Genomic DNA, 20,240 nt, shown 5'->3' on the forward strand with positions numbered 1-20,240 from the left:
GAGTTATGAGCCCCCAATAAAATTACTTTAAAAATAATAATTTTCAATTCATTGAATCTTCAGCATTGAGGTCTTTATGGTCATAAAATACTTCCAGTTCTTTAAAACTATGCTCATGGATTCTAGATATAACATTAAGATTAAATTATTAAAGAGGAGAATATACATAGAATAAAACAAATCGCTGCATCTAGCAATTATTCTAAATAATTCTTTTTAGGGTAGTAATAAAATCATCAGAATACACAACCAAAGTGGTCTACCACTAAACCCACTGCTATCCATTCTGATTCATAGTGACCCGACAAGAGAGTAGAATTGCTCCCAATGGTTTCTGAGACAGCAAATTGTTACTCTAGTAGACAGCTTCATCTTTTCACAAGCAGCACCGGATGAGTTTGAACAGCGGCCTTGTGGTTAGTTGCCCAATGCTTTACCCACAGCCCAACCAGGGATCAAGTGGTCCACAGGCAGAGCAAAACTAGAAATTATTCTTTTAGTTTATTAAACATAATACCCTGATTAAAGTGAAATATAAAAAGAGAAACTTTGTGCTATAGTTTTCTCATTAAGATATATGACACTGAACTCTACCTTGAAAACCATGTTTGAAATAACTCAGCAACATCTGTATTATTCAACAGCCTATTTCCATTAAACTCAATCATGGAGGCTAAGTAAGACAAAATTACAGGTATGTGTTTTGCAATGCTTCCAGCATCACAGCACCACATAAACCACCACCATACAATAAATTAACAGACAAGTGGTGGATGCTGGAAGCTCTGTCACTGGTATTTTAAATACCAGCAGTCACCCAAATGCAAACAGGTTTCCGTGGAGCTTCCAGACTGAAAACACTGAAGAAGGAATTTGCTGTCCACTTCGGAGGAATTAGCCACAGAAAACATAATGCATTACATGGAAACCTTGTCAGAAGGCCTAATGAACAGAAGCAGAACCTTGTCTGCAATGGTGCCATAAGATGAGCCCATCTGTTTAGAAGGATTAAAAGCTGACTGAGGAAGAGCTACCTTCTCCAAAGTCAAGTCAGCCAGAATGACATGAATGGAGAATAAAACTTCCTGGACCTGAATTTACTGATGGGGCATAAAAGAAGACAAGAAACAGCTGCAAAAAATCTAATAATCATAACTTGGAATGTACCAAATATTAATCTAGAAAACTGGAAGTTGTCAAAACTTAAATGGAACAAGGAGCTGAAATAGGCTAATTTGTCATTTTGAATGAGAAAAATCATACATGGTTTACTATTCTGGGTTTGACACAATCAACAGGAATGGTGTTGGATTAATCATCAAAAAGGACATCTTAAGATCTACCTGGAAGTACAGGAGTGACTGTGATAGGATTATATCTATCCTTCTTCAAAAAGAGTCATCAATACAACTTTTATTCAAATGTATGAACCAACTACAAAAGCTAGTGATGAAAGACTGGAGAATTCTATCAACGTCTTCAGTCTAAAACTAACCAAACATGCAGTCAAGATGCATTTATAATTACTGGTGATTGGAATGCAAAAGTTAGACACAGGAAATGTGGTTGGAAAGTATGGCTTTGTTGGAATTATGATTTAAAGTTGGAGATTATAATGAATTTTTCAAGACCAATGACTTGTTTATCACTAATACCTTTTTTCAACAATACAAATAGTGGTTGTGTGTGTGTGTGTGTGTGTGTGTGTGTGTGTGTGGATTTCTCCAGCTGGAATACAGAGAAATCAAATGGACTGCATCTGTGGAAAAAGATGATGGAAAAGTCCAGTAACAGCAGCTAAAATCAGGCCAGGAGCTGACTGTAGAACCGACCATCAATCTCTCATATGTAAGTTCAGGATAAAGCTTAAGAAAATGAAAACAAATCCATGAGAGCCGAAATACAACCTTGAGTCTATCCTACCTGAATTTTGAGAACCTCACAAGAACAGTTTTTATGCAATAAACACTAATGACAGAAGACCTTATAAATAAGCTGTGAGAGGACATCAAGATCATTCATGAAGAAAGCAACAACAAAAAATTAAAAAGAACAAAATGGATGTCAGAAGAAACTGAAACTTGCTCTTAATTGTAGAAAGCTAAGGCATGATGAAGAAATGATGAGTCAATTACTTGAATAGAAAATTTCAAAGGGCAGCTCGAGAAGACAATGTCAAATACTATAATGAAATATACACAGCACCAGTTAGAAAACCAAAAAGAGCTTTCTCTGCTTCGACTCCCTGCCAGACCTCTCTGTTGACAAGCCACACGGAGACACACTGATGGCAGCGAGAGCCTTGGAGAGCTGGAGGAGCCACATGGAGACCCCTGTCAGCGCTGAGATGCTTTCACCACCACTGGATCCACAAAACTTTCCACCCACTGGCCTGTGATTTTACTGCGTTTGGCGCCATCACATGGCTGCGTGAGTCTGAGTAGGAATTTATGGACTAGTATTGACATATGGGGTAATATTGTACTTAAGGATTTGCTTTGGGCTGGGATGTTTCCTTAATGTACAATTGTTTTGATATAAAGTTCTCTCTTACACACACACACACACACACACACACACACACTCACACACACCCAAAAGAAAACCAAAAAGGAAAAAGACATTCATCATACCCTAACCTGAGATATCTACAAAAGAAAGTCAAGCCTAGAGATGCAATATTGAAAGATTCTATGAACAAACTAAAGGAACCCTGGTGGCATAGTGGTTACTCATGTGGCTGCTAACCACAAAGTTCACTGTTTGAAACCACCAGCCGCTCCTCAGGAAAAACTGAGACGTTCTACTTCCATGAAGGGTTACCGTCTCAGAGACCCACAGACAGTTTTCCCCTTCTAGGCATCAACTTCCTGGCCGTGAGTTTGGTTTTTGGCTTACAGACAAAATATTGAATGACAAAGGAAACATCAAAAGATGTAAAGAACATACAGTCACTGTACCAAAAAGAACTGGTCAACATTTTACCACTTCAGGAGGAAGCATATGAGCAAGAACCAATGGTGCCCAAGAAAGAAATTCAAGCTACACTGAAAACATCAATCAAAAACAAGGCTCGAGGAACTGATGCGATACTAACTGAAATATTTCAGCCAGCTGATGAAGCACTGGAACCACTCACTCAACTATGCCAGGAATATTTGGAAGACAGCAATTTGGCCAACTGACTATAAGAGACCCATATTTGTACCCATTCCAAATAAAGATGACTCAATAGAATGCTCAACTTATACAATAATATCGTTAATATCATATGCAAATAAAATTTTGCTGAAGATCAGCCAACACTGGTTGCAGCAGTACACTGACAGGGAGTTGCAAGAGGTTCAGGCCAGATTCTGGCGAGGTTGAAGAATAAAGAATATTATAATGTTATAATTATAATATAATGTTAGATGCATCTTGACTCAAAGCATCGAATAAAAGATGTTAACTTGTGTTTTATTCACTATGCAAAGACATTGGACTGATGGATCACAATAAATTATTAATAATCTTGAGAAGAATTGGAATTCCATAACACTACATTGTGCTCATGCAGAACTTGTACATGGATCAAGAGACAGTTTTAACAACAGAACAAGGGTGCAAATAGTGCATGGTTTAAAATAATTAACGGTGTGAGTCAGGGTATCCTATCATCATACTTATTCAATGTATATGCTGAGCAAATAATCAGAGAAGTTGGCTTATATGAAGAATAATGTGTCCTCAGGATTAAAGGAAGGCTTATTAACAACCTGTAGGATGCAGATGGGCACAACTTTATTAGCTCAAAGTGAGGAGGACTTGAAGCACTTGCTGATAAAGATCAAGGTTTTCAGCCTTCAGTATGGATTATAACTCAATATAAAAGATCAAAATCCCGACAACTGGACCAATAGTTAACATCATAATAAATTGGACCCACAATCAATGCTATGTCAGTTAAGAGATTAAACAAAGTTATACATTCGGTAAATCTGCTGCCCAATGCCTCCTTAAATGTTGAAAAGCAAGGATATTACTTTGACAACTACAATGTGCCTGAACCAAGTCATGGTATTCTCCATTGCTTCATATGCATGTGAGAGTGGACACTGAATAAGGAAGACGCAAGAAGAATCGATACATCTGAATTATGTCCAAAAGGACAAACAAATCTGTCCCAGAGAAGTACAGCCAGAATGTGCCTACAGGGCAGTGATGGGAAGGCTTCATCTCACATGCTTGGGACATGTTGTCAGTAGAGATCAGTCCCTGGAGAAGGACATCATGCTTGGTAGAGGGGCAGTGAAAAAGAGAAAGACCCTCAACAAGATGGATTGGCACAAGCGCTGCAACAACTGGCTTCAACATAAGAACAATGGCGAGCAATGTGCATGTCTGGGCAGTGCTTCATTCTGTTGTTCACAGGGTCGCTGCGAGTTGGAACCGACTTGATGGCATCTAGCAACAAGAACTTTTCATAATGACTACAAGATTTTCTGTGAAACAGAGTGTTGTGCAATTTGAATCTTTTCTGAACACCCTATTATACATATGCAGTGCCCATATAATCAGTAGTTAAACCCTCATAAATCTTATTATATTAAAACCTTATGATGGGAGTTTGGGGGAAATGGGGAGCTAGTAATAATGATTATAAAGAAGAAGAAAACTGACTTATTGTGATAATGATTACACAACCCTTCAATAAGGTTTAAGCACTGAATTGTATGCTATGTGAATTATGTCAATAAAACTGTTAAAAAAATGTTTAACCTTATGGGGGTCCACCAGGGAGCCTAGTGGTATAGTAGGTTATGTGTTGGGCTGCTAACAGAGAGGCCAGCATCTGACTCCACCAACCCCTCAGTGAGAGAGAGATGAAGCTATGTATGGGGTCCTGTAAAACTGTGCAGCCTTAAAAACCCTAAACTTGGGGGGGGGGCAGTCCTGCTTTCTCCTGTAGGGTTGCTTTGAGTCAGTATGTACTCGGTGGCAATGGAGCCCAGTAGACAAAAGTCAAGAGCTGTATCCACTGGATACTGGCCAGCTTTTCCAGGCATGCAATTGGACTGGGTGGGGGCTGAGCAGTTGGATTAGGACCGGGTGCAGGGAAAGGGCGGCAAAAAAATGGAAGGCTGCATATAAAGGTAACCACGGGACCATGTGTGCAGGTATGAACATACTAATTACATGCAGGTGCAGCCACTGCACAAACATAGGAGGGGGCAAGAGTCAAGCAGTGAAAAGCAGCATGGCTACTGGGCAGGTGAGTGAATCAAGAGGAGAGGATGAAGGTGGCTCGCACAGGGATTGGAAGGTGCGCTGGAGTCCCACTGCTCTGACAACCTGGGGGTTTGGGGTCTTTAAAACCATTCGGAGAAAATAATAAACAAAAGGAGAACTGTTTTCCCTTTTTAAAAAATTCTTGAGTCCACAGATACATATTCTGTCAAGAATTGCCAAACAGGCATTAAACAACGCATATCTATAGTATGAACCAGGGCAAATGATCCATCTCCTAGCACTCTAACAATAAACAAGCCTTTACATTAGTCTTAGGACTATCCTGGTCTCACACCACAGTTATTTAGAATTAATAAAACCTGAGGTCACTTCATGCAACATGTCAAGTACAATGCACATAGCTATTTCTCATTCTTTTAACTCCAAATGTATTATAAGTTACACTACAGATATTATTTTCTCCTCTGTGTTTTATACACCTCTGTGTTCTGATCATCTTGTTTTAATACTACCATGTTCCAGAAGAAGGCACATTAAAAATGAATTAAACATCTACAGACTACAATGCTACCCTAAAAAACATGTCAAAACTTTTCTCTTTAGAAAAATCCAAAGCCCACTAAAATCAGAAAGCAAAGAATGAGTATTTATATGACAATTCATTGAAGCTATCTACAAACCTATGCAGTAAGTTTCAAGTTACTTCCAACTCCCAGCCATCAAATCAATTCTGACTCACAGCGACCCAGCAAGGCACAGTCGACATGCCTGGAGGTTTACTAGACTGCAACTTTTCCTGGGAGTAGAAAGCCTCATCTTTCTTCCAGGTCATTTTGTACCACTGACCTTGCTAAGTTAGCAGCCCAACGCATAACTCACTATTCTCAAGCTACTTGGGAAGAATCAAATTTCAAAACAACAAAAGTTTGAATTCGGGGAAAGATACCTGAGAAAAATAACTTACAGTCTTTCCAGATCCTGTTTGGGCACAAGCCATCAAATCTCGTCCTGCTAGTACAATAGGAATACTGTATTTTTGCACTGGAGTAAGTTTTGTATAACCAGCTTTAGCAATATTGTTATTCAGTGTCTGACAAAGATTAGCTTCTTCAAAAGTCTAAAAAGAAAACAAAGGCAAGAGGTAGTGACTTAGTCCACAAATGTTTCATTTAAATGCATTTGCATTTTTATTAGTTCCACTTTATGTTAGTTACTTTACAAGATGCCCCCACTCAAAAGCAAATTCCCAGAGATCATCTATAAAACATGAATAACTGATAAACAGTGGCTCACTGTAGGTACAAGTATCAGTAGAAAACATAGGGATTCCCTTGTAAAATCACTTCCCTAAAATATATTTTCCATATAGTTAAGGGGCAAACATTTTAAGTCCCTAAGAAAGGGATGCCTTTTAGTAAATTTAAATAAAGTTCTCATTCTGGTTTGGGAAGGTAGAGATGAAATAGCAATTCTGACATAGCAATGAATTCTATGGTAAATTCAGACATGATTCTTAACTTTTGACCTAATATACTACATACTAATGGCTAAATACTTGTGTTATTTAATAGCAGCTAAGAGAAACATACCATATATTTAAAAAACAAAGTTTGCCACACAGTCAACATATAAAGAATTTTTACACTGACCAGAATTGCTGGTGGCGCATCATGTCCAGAGACTTCCACAAGAATAGTATCATATTTGTCAAAGTTGATGCCTGTCTGATAATGTGCGAAAATGGAGTCCTCATCCTCAGGTGGTGGAGGTGGTATGTAAGTCACTTTGGGCCCTTGGAATTTAAAGAGAAAACAGAGTTTATATTACAAAGAGAAGTAAAGTAAAGGGGAAAAATAGAATGAAGCATCACATTTGAAATACTTGGTAACTTTCCAATACTTACATTGAAGGTTTTCACTATTCAAATAAAAAATAGATTTCTCTGGATTTAAATACTTTCCCTTATTACAATATACATTCATGTACATCAAACAAGTGTTACTATACCTTGAGGGTCAGTACTTTCTCCTTCAACTTCTGATTTCCAAGAATCTTAAAAGAAATTAAAAAAAACAAAAAGGATATTTTTAAAATGCAAGGGTAAGAAAATTCTCCTTATAAAAATCAAGTATTTATCAGGGCTTAAACTTACTCTTTGCTGTGCCTGTTATTACTTCTTCATTTAAACCTTTGTAACCACCTATTACAGAAATACATGGTGACAATCAGTCAAAATATAAAGCTGTGCATACCTTGGTTTTCGTTACTTAACTATACAGAGGGCAAGTTCTGAAACCTCTCCTTTCAAATAATACTTGTAAAACTTCAAAGTCCAGCTAATATAAACTTTACATTTGAGGTTTCTCTAGCATTCCCACAAGTCCCTGAGTGGTTGGGTCAATGCATTGATTGCTAACCCTGAAGCAGCTCCAGATAAAGGCCTGGTGATCTACTTCTGAGAAGAAGCCACTGACTACCCTATGAGAAATGTTCCACTCTGACAATCGAGAGGTTGCCATGAGCCACACAGCATGGCTACATGTGATATCACTGAAATCCTTCTTCATATAAAACGTGAGCATTTTAATTTCTATATAACATTTAAGTATATATGATATAACCTTGATAAACATTTTCAGAATATACAATCACGTATATACACATATATATGTATAAATATAATACTATACCTTACCTCATGATAAAGTATTCTTGTTTTAATATAAGAATCTGTACATTTGGGTATATATCAATCTTTAACATAGTATCTTATTTATGGCTATATTATTTATTGTTATTTATTGGTGAATTTTGTATAATTTACTTTTATTATAAATGAAACTTGAATTAACATCCTTATACATCATTATATTAAATTACTCTACAAAAATAAGTAACTAAGAACTCACCTCGTCCACTGCCATTGCCACTTCTACTTTGATAAGTGTCACCATTACCTGGAAGGCAATAATTTTCAGAATACAAAGACCATCCATGAGAACATAAGTCACATAGCTATTCCTACTCAATCTCTGCATTATGAAGGACTCCTACTTTCACAGCCTCACCATCTCTGAATTTAAATCGAAATATTTCCTTCATTTATACATTTTTTCAAGAACAATTGTGTTCGCCATGATTCATTTTCTCCTCAAATCTCTTTTTCCTATCTCAAAATCCTTTCTTTGAAACCTTCATTTACTTCCTCCAATTAGAAATATACTTCACATCCCAATTTAACAGTGAATAACACAGAATTTACAATGTACTAAAATTTTGTAGGGGAGGCAAATTTTATGCACATTTCTGTCTACATATCTAAAAATAGATAAAATCATGAGTTTAACTAATGTATTTAAGCATATGCTAATTTTACTATTTCTTGGGCTAAAAGCATATGTAATGATTAATATTCAGTAACAACTCTATTTCTCACCTGCACCACTTAATGCTGGTCTTTTAGAACCAAAAGGGCCACCAGTGCGTTGTGTCCCTTCATCTTGTTCAAATTCATTACCTAGATTTGTAGATAATAAAATTGGATTATGTTGTTTTTATGAAGTTTTAAAATCATTCAATACAATGAAATATTATAGTACTAGAAGTAAACATGTGGGATAAATTAAAAATTAGGTTGAAATTTAGCAAGAATACAAATAAGCACCTCTGCAAGCATCACAAAAAAATTATTTTAGTTACAAATTACTTCCTTCATAATTTTTATTTTATTAAAATTTTTTATCAAAATGCACTTTACAAAAGTAGTTTGGCATATGTTACACCAAAATATAATATAAGGGCAGGTTAAATTATCTCCAAGGAGAATTATTACTGCCCCTGAAACTTGACATTGTGTCATCTCATTACTTATTCTCCATAATAGCTTGGTTCTGACTAAAGTCAAATAGATCTTACCAGTCCTATTCAGCAACCATTTAGATTGTTGTACTTTTTTAACTGAAAAATTCACTCATCTGAAATTTATTATTTTAATTTTGAAAACCACTAATTTGATCTCTAAGAGAGATTCCAGACTTAACTTCTGAAGACAGTATCTTACCCCCAACGTGTGATGACTGAAGGAAATGAAAGTGGAAGGCACAATGGTAGAAGACATATTTTGGGAAGCAGAGTCATGAATAAGTCCATCGACTTTTAAGGTCAGGCATCACTATGAGCGTCTAAAACTCTTACTAAGCACTATGTAATATTAAAGAACAAAACTTCTCAAACTTTTCACATATTCCAACTTAACTGATATGCAATTACATATGTATAAAAAAACACTGTAAAGTGGGTTAATTATTATATGTCAAGTACTGTGCTAGACTCTTCTCATGTAAATCTAGACTAACAACCCTCTGTGATAGGTATAAGATTTTATAATTTCTTCTAACAAAAGAAGCACACTATTTGCAAATCATTACTAACTTGAACTTCCTAGGCCAAATCCTCCACGGCAACCTCGGAAACTACCTCTCCCACCTCTTCTGGGTGAACATGAGTCACTTCCATCTTGATATCCTAAGACATAGAAACACACGTTAAGGATAAAAGCAAAATGACGGCAAAAAAATTGGGGAACGTGGTGAACAAATTTAAGCCTTGCATAAGTCACTAACTTTAAATAAACAATTTATTTTAAATCAGTAACTACTTACTAATGAAAAAAAAGTTGCATTTTACCTACAAATAGTCAATTTTAGTAAACTAACTAGAACAACAATGGCAAAAAAAAACTAACTGTGGCTTTAGGAATCAAAACTAAATATGACTAAAAGGAAAAGTGTCACATGAATAAAACACTAAACATTTCCACAACTACAATACTACCTGCACTTGGAATGTACTAAGTATGAATCTAGGAAAATTGGAAGTCATAAAAAATGAGCTGGGACACATAAAGATTATCCTGGGCATCAATACGCTGAAATAGGATGATCTATTAACGCGTGAGAGGACATCAAGAACATCATTCAGGAAGAAAGCAAAAGGTCATTCAAAAGACAGGTAATAAAGAAAAAATTAAAGTGAATGTCAGAAGAGAATCTGAAACTTGCTCTTAATTATAGAGTAAAGCGCATGGAGGAAATGATGAAAATCAAAGAGCTGAATAGAAAATTTCAAAATCAATTTAATTAAAAAAAAATTTTAGAGGATCTGATACCAAGGGCTCAACAGAAAGTAAATGTCTAGAAAAGAACGATGGCAAAATATGTACAAGCATGCCTGATAAAATTGATGTATGGACTGTAATATGAGTTATAAAGAGTCCCCAATAAAATTCTTTTAATAAATAATTTAAAAAAGAAAATTCCAAAGGGCAGCTGTAGCAAAGTAAAATATTATAATTAAATATACAAAGATTCTAGAATTAGAAAAAGAACATGCTCAGCATATCTGAATCTGAAAAAACTAAAGAAAAACTTCAAGCCTCGAGTGGTAATATTGAAAGAATCTGTCAAAATACAGAATGATGCAGGAAGCATGAAAAGAAAATGCAAAGAATACAGAGGAACTGTCCCAGAAAGAACTGGTCAACATTCCACCATTTCAGGAGGTAGCATGTGTACAAGAACTAATGTTGCTAAAGGAAGAAACCCAAGCTATGAAATTATTAGCCAACAACAAGGCATAGCACATTCAAAACAACAGTGCTCTAGATCCTAATTTGGGGAGTAGTCTCTGGGGTCTGAAAAGCTTGTGAGTCACCTAAGCTTGTGGTCTCTCCCCATCCACAGGAAAGAAGAGTGATGAAAACCAAAAAATATATAGAAACAATTGGTCCAATTACTCTGCAAGACCCAAAGAGCAGAACTAGACAGTGCCCAGCTACCATTACCAACTGCCCTGAAAAGGATATTAGAAGGTCCTAGGTAGACTGGGAGAAGAATGTGGAGCACATAGAGCAACTCATGAACAAGGAGGTCTACAAAGCCTGCCTCAATCAGACACCACCACCTGCCACCTGACCCAGCCCACGTATGTGCTAGAGGACAACCAAAACCAAACCCAAAAAACACATTGTTGAGAATGAGGGGAGTCGGAGCAGAAACCCCAAACCTATCACAAAAGGGTCGCAAGGAAGGGATGAGTCAACCAGGGTACAGTATAGCACTGATGAAACACAATATTCCTCTGGTTCTTTGAGGCTTCCTCACCCTCCACTATCATGACCCCAGTCCTGCCTTTCAGTTCTGGCTAGACCAAAGCATATACACTGGTACAGATAAGAGCTCATGAATCCAGGTCAGATATAACACCTCAGGAATAGAAATGGGAGTAGCGATAGCAGGAAGGTAGGGGGAAGGTGGGAGGAAGAAGGGAAGAAGGGGGAACTGATCTCAATGATCGATACATAACCCCCCCCTGGGGGGGGGATGAACAACAGAAACCATAGGGGAAGGGAGACAGCAGTGGTGTAAGATATGAAAACAATAATAACATAAATTATCAAGGGTCATGAAGGTGGGGGTGTAAGAGGAACTGATATCAAGGGCTTCAATAGAAAGTAGATGTTTAGAAAATGATGGCAACATATGTACAAATATGCTTGATACAATTGATGTATGGAATGTTATAAGAGCTGTAAACGCCCTCAATAAAATGATATTTTTTAAAAAAGAATGTGGAACAGAACTCAAAATCATAAAAGAGAGGCTTATTTGGATAGAAATTTCTAGGACACCCCCCCCCAATACTATGACTCTTAGCTATCTTCAGGTCTAGAGCTAAACTTATCCTCATGTTAGAATAAGCAACCGTTTAAAATAAAAGGGCAGCATTTACCCAAGGACAAAGTTCAGAAGGCGGAATGGACAAAAAACCCAGACAGGAAGTAAGATAAATGATGGAAATAAATCACTTATATATGAGATAGACTCAAAATACAACTATATTGTATTCTGTCTCATTAACACAACTGTCACTAGTCCTGCCTTGTTAACATCAGAGATTTACAACACAGAATAACCATATCACAGCACAAAATAGATGGTAATTACATAACACTGAGAATTATGGCCTAGTTGACAAAAATTTGGGGGGGGGGATCGCAATTTAATTTTTAACACCTTATCACCCCAACTTCAGTAGAGTCAGGATTAGCAGACCATGACTGAGTACTGCTACACTTGAATAAAAAGCCATTTACAAATTTCCTCCACACGAAATCTCCAATGATGCCATTCAGAGAATGATATCTCAGTTCATCTACTGTAATGATCCAAATCTACACAGTCCTCATCTGTACATTCTGGTGGGAAAAGATCTAGTAGTGTCATTAAAGAGGAGGAGCACCACCGAAAGAATAGACTCAAGTAAGAACGACAAAAAACATACTGACCAAGTATTGTCCTCCAATCATTTTTACCACCAGAATTTTTCTTTCATCTATTCAAAAATTTGTTTTATCAGTTTAGTATGTCTTAAACAAAAACTGTTCCAAAATCTGTGGTCCTTACCACCTCTCCTGGAAAAGCCTCTGTCCCGTGTTTGATTATCTTCATTGCCATTAGACTCTTAAATAAAAACGTAACATGTGAACAGCATCTAAATAACTAACTTAAAAGATGCGATATCTAAGTAAGACCACACTCAGAATATAATTAGTAAGTAAATAAGCATATTCATTCGGTGAAAATACAATTTAATTTTTAAAATAACTTTTACAATAAAAATACTTAGTCAATTTCATATACATATCTTCTAATGTATCTGAATATTAAATATAAAAAATACTAAGTGTAAAAATTGATAACCCACTATTTTTACCAACATAAACGTGGTGCAAGTCAAGAAGTAAGCATTTCATAAACTGGTACTTTCTTAAATATATTTAAACTTTTCCCCATTCACATTATATTACCAGAGTTCTTAAACAGTGGTATGAAGATCTTCACAACGAAGTATTTGGAGCTGGTTAAAAATATATTTTTGGCCCCATCCCACGGATGTTTATTCTGAAAGCTGGAGCTGGAGCCAATCAGTCCAGTTTAATGCCCTAGTGAAAACTTGCATTTCTACACTAGAAACATTGAAAGAGAAATCTTGTTAAAATGCAGAATGGAAGGACAAATTCTCAGCAAGGGCTGAAATTGAATGAACCAGTTCAGAACCCTGTCTGAAAGTGGAAAGTGATAGCAAGACAGAGGGCTTTCAATAACTTAAAAAATTGTTATTAATTAATTTAATTCTTAGTCATACCTTTTAGCATTCCAGAAAATTTTAACAACTCTAATCATTTTTGGAAAACACAGAGATGGCTTTAAAAAAATTTTATACATGTCATAGTGTTTACTTTGAGAACTCTGGCAGCTTGGAGGCTTATTTAAATCCTGTATAAATGTCTTAGTCTGTTTAACATTCAATTTTGCTTTACAAAACACAAACACTGAAAATCAAGCTCCCACGTGAGCTGTTGCCAAGGTAAAACAAATAGTCTTGTCTTGATGTGTACGACAAAGAGCCACCTAACATTGTGGTGGTAACTTTCCTAGAAGCAGAATTGAATACTACAAAGAGAAATTGATCTCTCCTCATACCGTATATACTAGAATATAAGCCTAGTTTTTCCAGCACATTTTTTAATGTAGTTTTTGTGGTAAAATTAGGTGCCTTGGAAGATATTCGGGTCGGCCTATACTCAAATATATATGGTAATGGGAGGCATTTATCTTCTGGCAGTTCATGGTACTTTCTGCATTAATTCTTCTGGGGTCTTATTCACTGTCTAACCTTCTTCACGTGCATATTGTTGTCTATTGCTCCAGGTGTGACGATTTTCGTTTTCTTTACAGTGGTTCTCAACCTTCCTAATGCCGCAACCCTTTAATACAGGTTCCTCATGTTGTGGAACCATAAAATTATATTCGTTGCTACTTCACAACTGTAATTTTGCTATTGTTATGAATTGGGCGACCCCTGTGAAAGGGTCATTTAACCCCAAAGGGGTCGCGACCCACTGGTTGAGAACTACTGCTTTACAATGAACTGGGACCTCTGGTGAAGTAGCGCAAGGTTAACAGTTCAAGCCCAGCAGCTGCTCAGTAGGAGAAAGATAAGGTTGTCTGCTCCTGGAAAAATTTACAGCTTCAGAAACACCTAGTGGGCAGAGCTCTACTCTCTCATCCTCATTATGGGTTACAAGTGACTTGATGGTAGTAGGTTTCATATTGAGTTGTAATCCATACTGAAAGTTGTAGTCTTTGCCCTTCTCTGGTAAATGCTTCAAGTCCTCCTCATTTTTGGCATGCAAGGTTAAATTTTGCAGATTGTTAACGAGCATTCCTCGATCCTAATGCCGAGTTCTTCTTCATAGAGTCCAGCTTCTGGAATTATTTGCTCAGCATACAAGCTAATTAAATATGGTGAAAGAATACAAACCTAACACACATCTTTCCTGATTTTAAACCACACAGTATTCCTCTCTTTGGTTCAAATGACTGTCTCTTGGTCTATGTACAGGTTCTGCATGAGCACCATGAGGACAGGTTCTGGGATTCCCATTCTTCTTAATGTTATCCATAGTTTATGATTCATTCAATCTAAAGTCTTTGCACAATCAATAAAGCACAAGGAAGTATCTTTCTAGTCTTCTCCGTTTTCAGTCAAGATCCATCTGTTAGCAACAATACACTTCATGACACATCCTCTTCTGAATCCAGCTTGAATTTCTGGAAGTTCCCTGTGAGGTACTGCTACAACTAACATTGACTTATCTTCACCAACATTTTACTTTTATGTGATATTGTTGATAGTTTGATTATTTCCAAATTCTGTTATCTTTCTTTGGAATTCTTTATCATATGCAGTCTCTTGAAAGGGTAGAATGCTGACCAATTCTTTTTGGTATAGTGTCTCTATGCACCATTGAATATAGAAAGATGAGGCTTTCTACTCCCAGAAATAGTCTGAGAAATCCACAGGGGCAGTTCTGCCCTGTCCTATGGGGTCACTTTGCATCGGAATTGACTTAATGGCAGTGAAATAGCATCATTCAATATTCTGCCCACAGAATTCTTCAATAATGCAACTTGAGGCTTGTATTTTGGTGACATTACTCCATTATATTTTTATACTCTGTACTACCCTAATTAAGGCCTTAGTATTTTTCATTACAATGTCATTAATTTAAGCAATATTTTTGTGACTTTGTTCCACTGTCAATGTATTAAGACTTATTTTAGTCCAAATAAAGATCTGTGTCCCCAGGAGTATTCATATGCATGAGTGGAGTTTAAATTGTTGTCTTACCATTATTTCTACTCTTCATTTTGCTTAAGGTAGCATAGCACTCAAAAACTATACCTAACAGATTAACTAGGACAGAAGGCAACAGACCAAATTAGGATCTTGAATTGTGGATCAACAAATAGTACTATCCTTAATAAGATTCTAGCTATAAAAGTCTTTCATAAAACTGAAATTAAAATATAAAGGAATTGGATCCATTTCTCATTAGCATGTGTTTATGACATAAAATTTGAAAGTCACAGCAGAAATATTGAGCTTACCTCTCCAAAGACCAGTGCTATCACCTTCTTCAAACTTGCGATTTAAAAAACCTATACAAAACATAAAATGAAATTTGCAAATTGCTGCAAACCACAATTATTTTGCCTCAATGGTTTAAAACATAAAATCCTTCAAAACATAGGTCTTTTAAAAATAAGATAAACTGCTTATAAGTACACATACATAAATTTGGGGTGAAAACTCATATAAACTGTAATATAATTTTGGCCTTGTGTCAACTTATCAAATTCCATTCTCTTTATGTGTAAAAGCAACTTTCTTTTCAGTCAATTTTGTATTATTTCAAATGTAATACTCTACATACACTGGGAAATTAGGGTTGTAAGTCAATATGTGCACTATGTAATTTCTGTGCAAAAAATACTAAACTTTTGCACATTAATTCATAATCTTCTCATCTGCCACAGTATAACACAACTAAAATGTAATGTGGTAATATTTTTTCCTCTTTCAGTAACAAGAAAATCCATCCCTGTCAAATTCTTGTTTACCAAATTAAAATCCTCTCAAGTCCTGCCTTCAAATTTTTCATCAAATAAACACCTATGCCTATATATTTATGTCTAGAAAATGAAATGTACACACGTTCTGGTTTATTATAAAAAAACATGAACAAGAAAAAAACTAATATTTTGAATCAGTCAAGTTTTTACTGTAAAATATCATATAAACAAGAACTTACTTCTGTTTCCAAAGCGTTTTCCAACTCCAAAACCACCCATTGTGGGTGGATTCTCTCTTGTAGTAGACTCACCAGCATCTGAAACAATAAACTCTTTATCATATAAAATTAAGAGCATCATCAAACAACAAGAAATAAACCAATCTGGGAGAAAGGGCTTTTAAGGATGGTATAGAAACTAGCACTTTTTTCTCTTAAAGTTTACAGTTTATAAGATTATTATTACAACAGGATTACAGTTAAAAGTTAATCATGTTAGAGTTGCATAGGTTCGTTTGTATAGTAAGACCATTGGATACACGAAAGCCAAGATAGATAACTCTCAGAAACAGTAACAGGAGTAATGGTTCCCTGAGAGTTTAGGAAGAGAAGAGGTGGGAAATTGGGAGCTGATAGTGTTGATGACTGTATAACCACACTAGACGGGATCGAACAGAACTGTATGTGAATGGATATATTTCGTGTTAAGATATGGCATAAATAAATAGATAGATAGATAGATAGATAGATAGATAGATAGATAGATAGATAAATAAATGAATGAATAAGGGTTCCTGGGGGTTTAGGTGAGAGTAGGAGGGGATAAAGGTTAGCTGATACCAAGGAGTTCAAGAAGAAAATGTTTTGAAACCAGTTGTGGTAGCAATTGTACAATACTGCTTTAGGTGATGGAACGATGGAATATTATATCAGTCAGAGCTCCCAATAAAAGGATTTTTAAAAGGTATGGGGGTAATGAATACTACTCTTTTCCCTTTACCCATCTCTCCATAGTATTTCCCCATGCAAACTTTATCTTAAACTATTTAACTCTGAACACTACACATCTTAAACCATGTAATTATCCATACACCACATTCTGCAAACTTCCAATTCTTTGAACTTTTGTATATGCTGTTCCTTCAGCTTGTTAATTCATTGCTTTCCTATCTTCCTACTCACTCTTTCACTCCAACAGCCTTGTTCAAAGTCTTCCTTCAGCTCATCAGTCAGAATTAAATCTTTCCTTGAAATTCCAATAGTATACTATGAGTATCTCTTTTTTAAAAATCATTTTATTGGGGGCTCATATAACTCTTATCACCATACATACATACATCAATTGTGTAAAGCACATTTGTACATTCGTTACCCTCATCATTCTCAAAACATTTGCTCTCCACGTAAGCCCCTGGCATCAACTCCTCATTCTTTCCCCTCCCTCCCTGTTCCCCTCTCCCTCATGAACCTTATAATTTATAAATTATTATTTTGTCATATCTTACACAGTATCTCTTTACAACAACATTCTTTGTTTTCAAATAATAATGTGAAGAATCTTCAGGGCAAAGATGCTACAGCAAGAAGACTTCTTATTAAATAGGAGTGAGGGGAGCAACTGGAGCAGCAGAGACATACAATAACCGTGTACACTGTCACTGGAGACAACAAACACATTCCTTGGATACTGTTAAATTATATTAGCACTCTCTGTAAGATCCCAGCACAGAGGAGTTAAAGGGAGTTGTGAAGCGCAAAACTGTATGTTCAATTATGATGATTTCCACCAGGTAATGAATGGTATGAAACAAGCAGCTAAGGTTGTTTATTACTCTATCACAGCCTAGGAAGGATTGTCAGTGTTAGAGAGTCAACCTCTAAAGCACTCTAAACCTCCAATGACTCTCTTCCGATCACCGATCATCGTTGAGGGATGTGAACAGCCATTTTCAGAGAGCACTGTGAAATACATTATGGCAGATGCACTTAGGTCAAAATGTGTTTTATTATTTGATCATCTTCCTTTTGACCAATTTTAAAGCTGTTTCCGCATATAATTTTTAAAAAGTAAAGGGGACATACATGTGGATTAAGCCCCTGGTGAATCCCCTTTGACAAGGGACCAGAGATGTGAACAGCCTTGCTATCATGCAGAATGCAGTGGCATGTGGTTTATTGTAGATGCAGTTAGGTTAAAATTTAGCACTCTATCACTTAACCTCCCTTATGATCCATTTAAATTTAATCTAGTTTTTAATATTTCTACTTTATTTTCTATTAGGGTTTTATGTTTTACTTTGTTATTCTTGTTAGTTTTATTTGTTTAAGGATAAGTAAACCTATAGAGGCAGTAACTAGATTCATGGTTTCTTGGGGTATGACAAGTGAGGTTGGGGGAAATGTGGAGCTATTAGCAATGAGTACAAGAATGGAGAAAATGTTCTAAAACTGGTTGGTAAAGGATGTACAACTTTTCTTGATGTGACTGAACTATTGAATTATGTGATATGTAAACTCTATGCCAAGAAAACTGTTGAAAAAAAACATTTTACTAGATATTTAAGTTCTACTGAGGGAAAATTCAGAGATTAAAACAAATGAAAACATTATATGAATCATAAGGGAAGGGAGTTTTACTTATGAGCCCACAATTTTCCAATTATATAGTTATAAAATATTTTTTAAGTATAGACAAAATGTTTTCATATATTTAATGTGAAGTTATATCTAAAACATACAGAGATAACAGGTTGTAGTGGAGTCTATATCAGTGATAATTTTCTCAAGAAAAGCCTTGATACAACCAATGTTCAAAATTTAGAAATCTGCATCAAAATGTAGGATATAGATAAAATAGGGAAACATCTGTCAGGAGACATCTATGTCAATTGGCATATTATAGCCCACAAAAACAAACTCACTGCCATCAAGTCACAGCTGACTCAGAGTGACTTTGCAAGACAGGCAGAATTGCCCCTTTAGAGGCTCTGAGACTGTAACTCTTTACAGGAGAAGAAAGCTTCATCCCTCCAGTGGAGAGGCAGGTGGTTTCAAACTGTTGACCTTGTGGTTAGCAGCTCAAGGTGTATCCACTATGTACCACCAGGGCTCTCGATAGTCCGCAAAGACAATGACCTATATATATCCTATTGTGGTGAGTTTTAAAAGATAGAACAAGATATCTAAGATGTAACTATTGGCCTCCCCATCCAAAAGAAGGGGAATAAAATCAAAGACTCAAACAATTAGTCCAAAGAACTAATGAACTACATGAATTATAGCTAGCACTACCCAGTAATCAGAAGAATTAGATGGTACCCAGCTACTACTACTACTGACCTCTCTGATCAGTACCACATAAAGTCTTCAATAAAATTGGAGGGGGTGGGGGGAAGAGAACAAATTTCAAAATCATAAAAATAACCAAACTTCCTGATCTGAGATGGACTGGTGTGGTGAATCCCGAGACCGTCCTTTACACACCCTTTAAGCATGAAACTGAACCTACTCCTAGAGGATAACCTGCCAGCCTAACAACAGACAGGTCTATTAAGTAAACAGTAACTAACACTCAAGAAAAACAGACTCCCCGGAGCAATTATCCATTATGAGCTCAGAAGAGCAACAGTATGTGTTGGACAAAACACAGCTCACAAGGTATGGTGGGGCAAGAAAAATGAATACAGGAAACCCAAGTAAGAAAGGCACAGTGTTAAGAACGTTGAGGGGATAGTAACTAGTGTTGGGAAACAAAATGTATACAATTGTTAAATAGTAAATTAATTTTTTCTGTAAGTTTTCATCAAATAAGTTTTTTAAGTACCATACAACCTACCTAAAATGAGATTTTAATGTAAATATTAAATATTCTGAAACACTAAGGTATATTCTATTTCTAAAACTAGCAAGGAAAAAAAAAATCACAAAATCCAGATTCGAACTTAACAATTATATGATCCAAGTAATCGAAGTATCTTACTTAATGTTCAGGCTTAAATAAACAAATAAGCTATATGTATATTTGAAAACT

The 20,240-nt window shown here is 36.0% G+C and overlaps 1 protein-coding gene across 1 annotated transcript in view; it reads right to left on the bottom strand.

The window, feature by feature from the left end:
• The window catches only part of DDX4 (DEAD-box helicase 4), a 65,619-nt gene that overhangs the window by 22,068 nt on the left and 23,311 nt on the right, over positions 1-20,240 (bottom strand). The window contains exons 5-14 of the mRNA XM_045285156.1: positions 16,451-16,528; positions 15,747-15,797; positions 12,696-12,752; positions 9,664-9,756; positions 8,669-8,749; positions 8,142-8,189; positions 7,385-7,432; positions 7,240-7,284; positions 6,882-7,024; positions 6,197-6,349 (exon numbers count right to left, since the gene is read on the bottom strand). Of these exons, the coding sequence (XP_045141091.1) occupies positions 6,197-6,349; positions 6,882-7,024; positions 7,240-7,284; positions 7,385-7,432; positions 8,142-8,189; positions 8,669-8,749; positions 9,664-9,756; positions 12,696-12,752; positions 15,747-15,797; positions 16,451-16,528 (797 nt within the window). The remainder of the gene's footprint in view (positions 1-6,196; positions 6,350-6,881; positions 7,025-7,239; positions 7,285-7,384; positions 7,433-8,141; positions 8,190-8,668; positions 8,750-9,663; positions 9,757-12,695; positions 12,753-15,746; positions 15,798-16,450; positions 16,529-20,240) is intronic.

This window comes from Echinops telfairi, unplaced genomic scaffold (genome assembly GCF_000313985.2).
Source record: "Echinops telfairi isolate 266 unplaced genomic scaffold, ASM31398v2 ScPeMD7_7469;HRSCAF=8507_1, whole genome shotgun sequence".
NCBI lineage: Eukaryota > Metazoa > Chordata > Mammalia > Afrosoricida > Tenrecidae > Echinops > Echinops telfairi.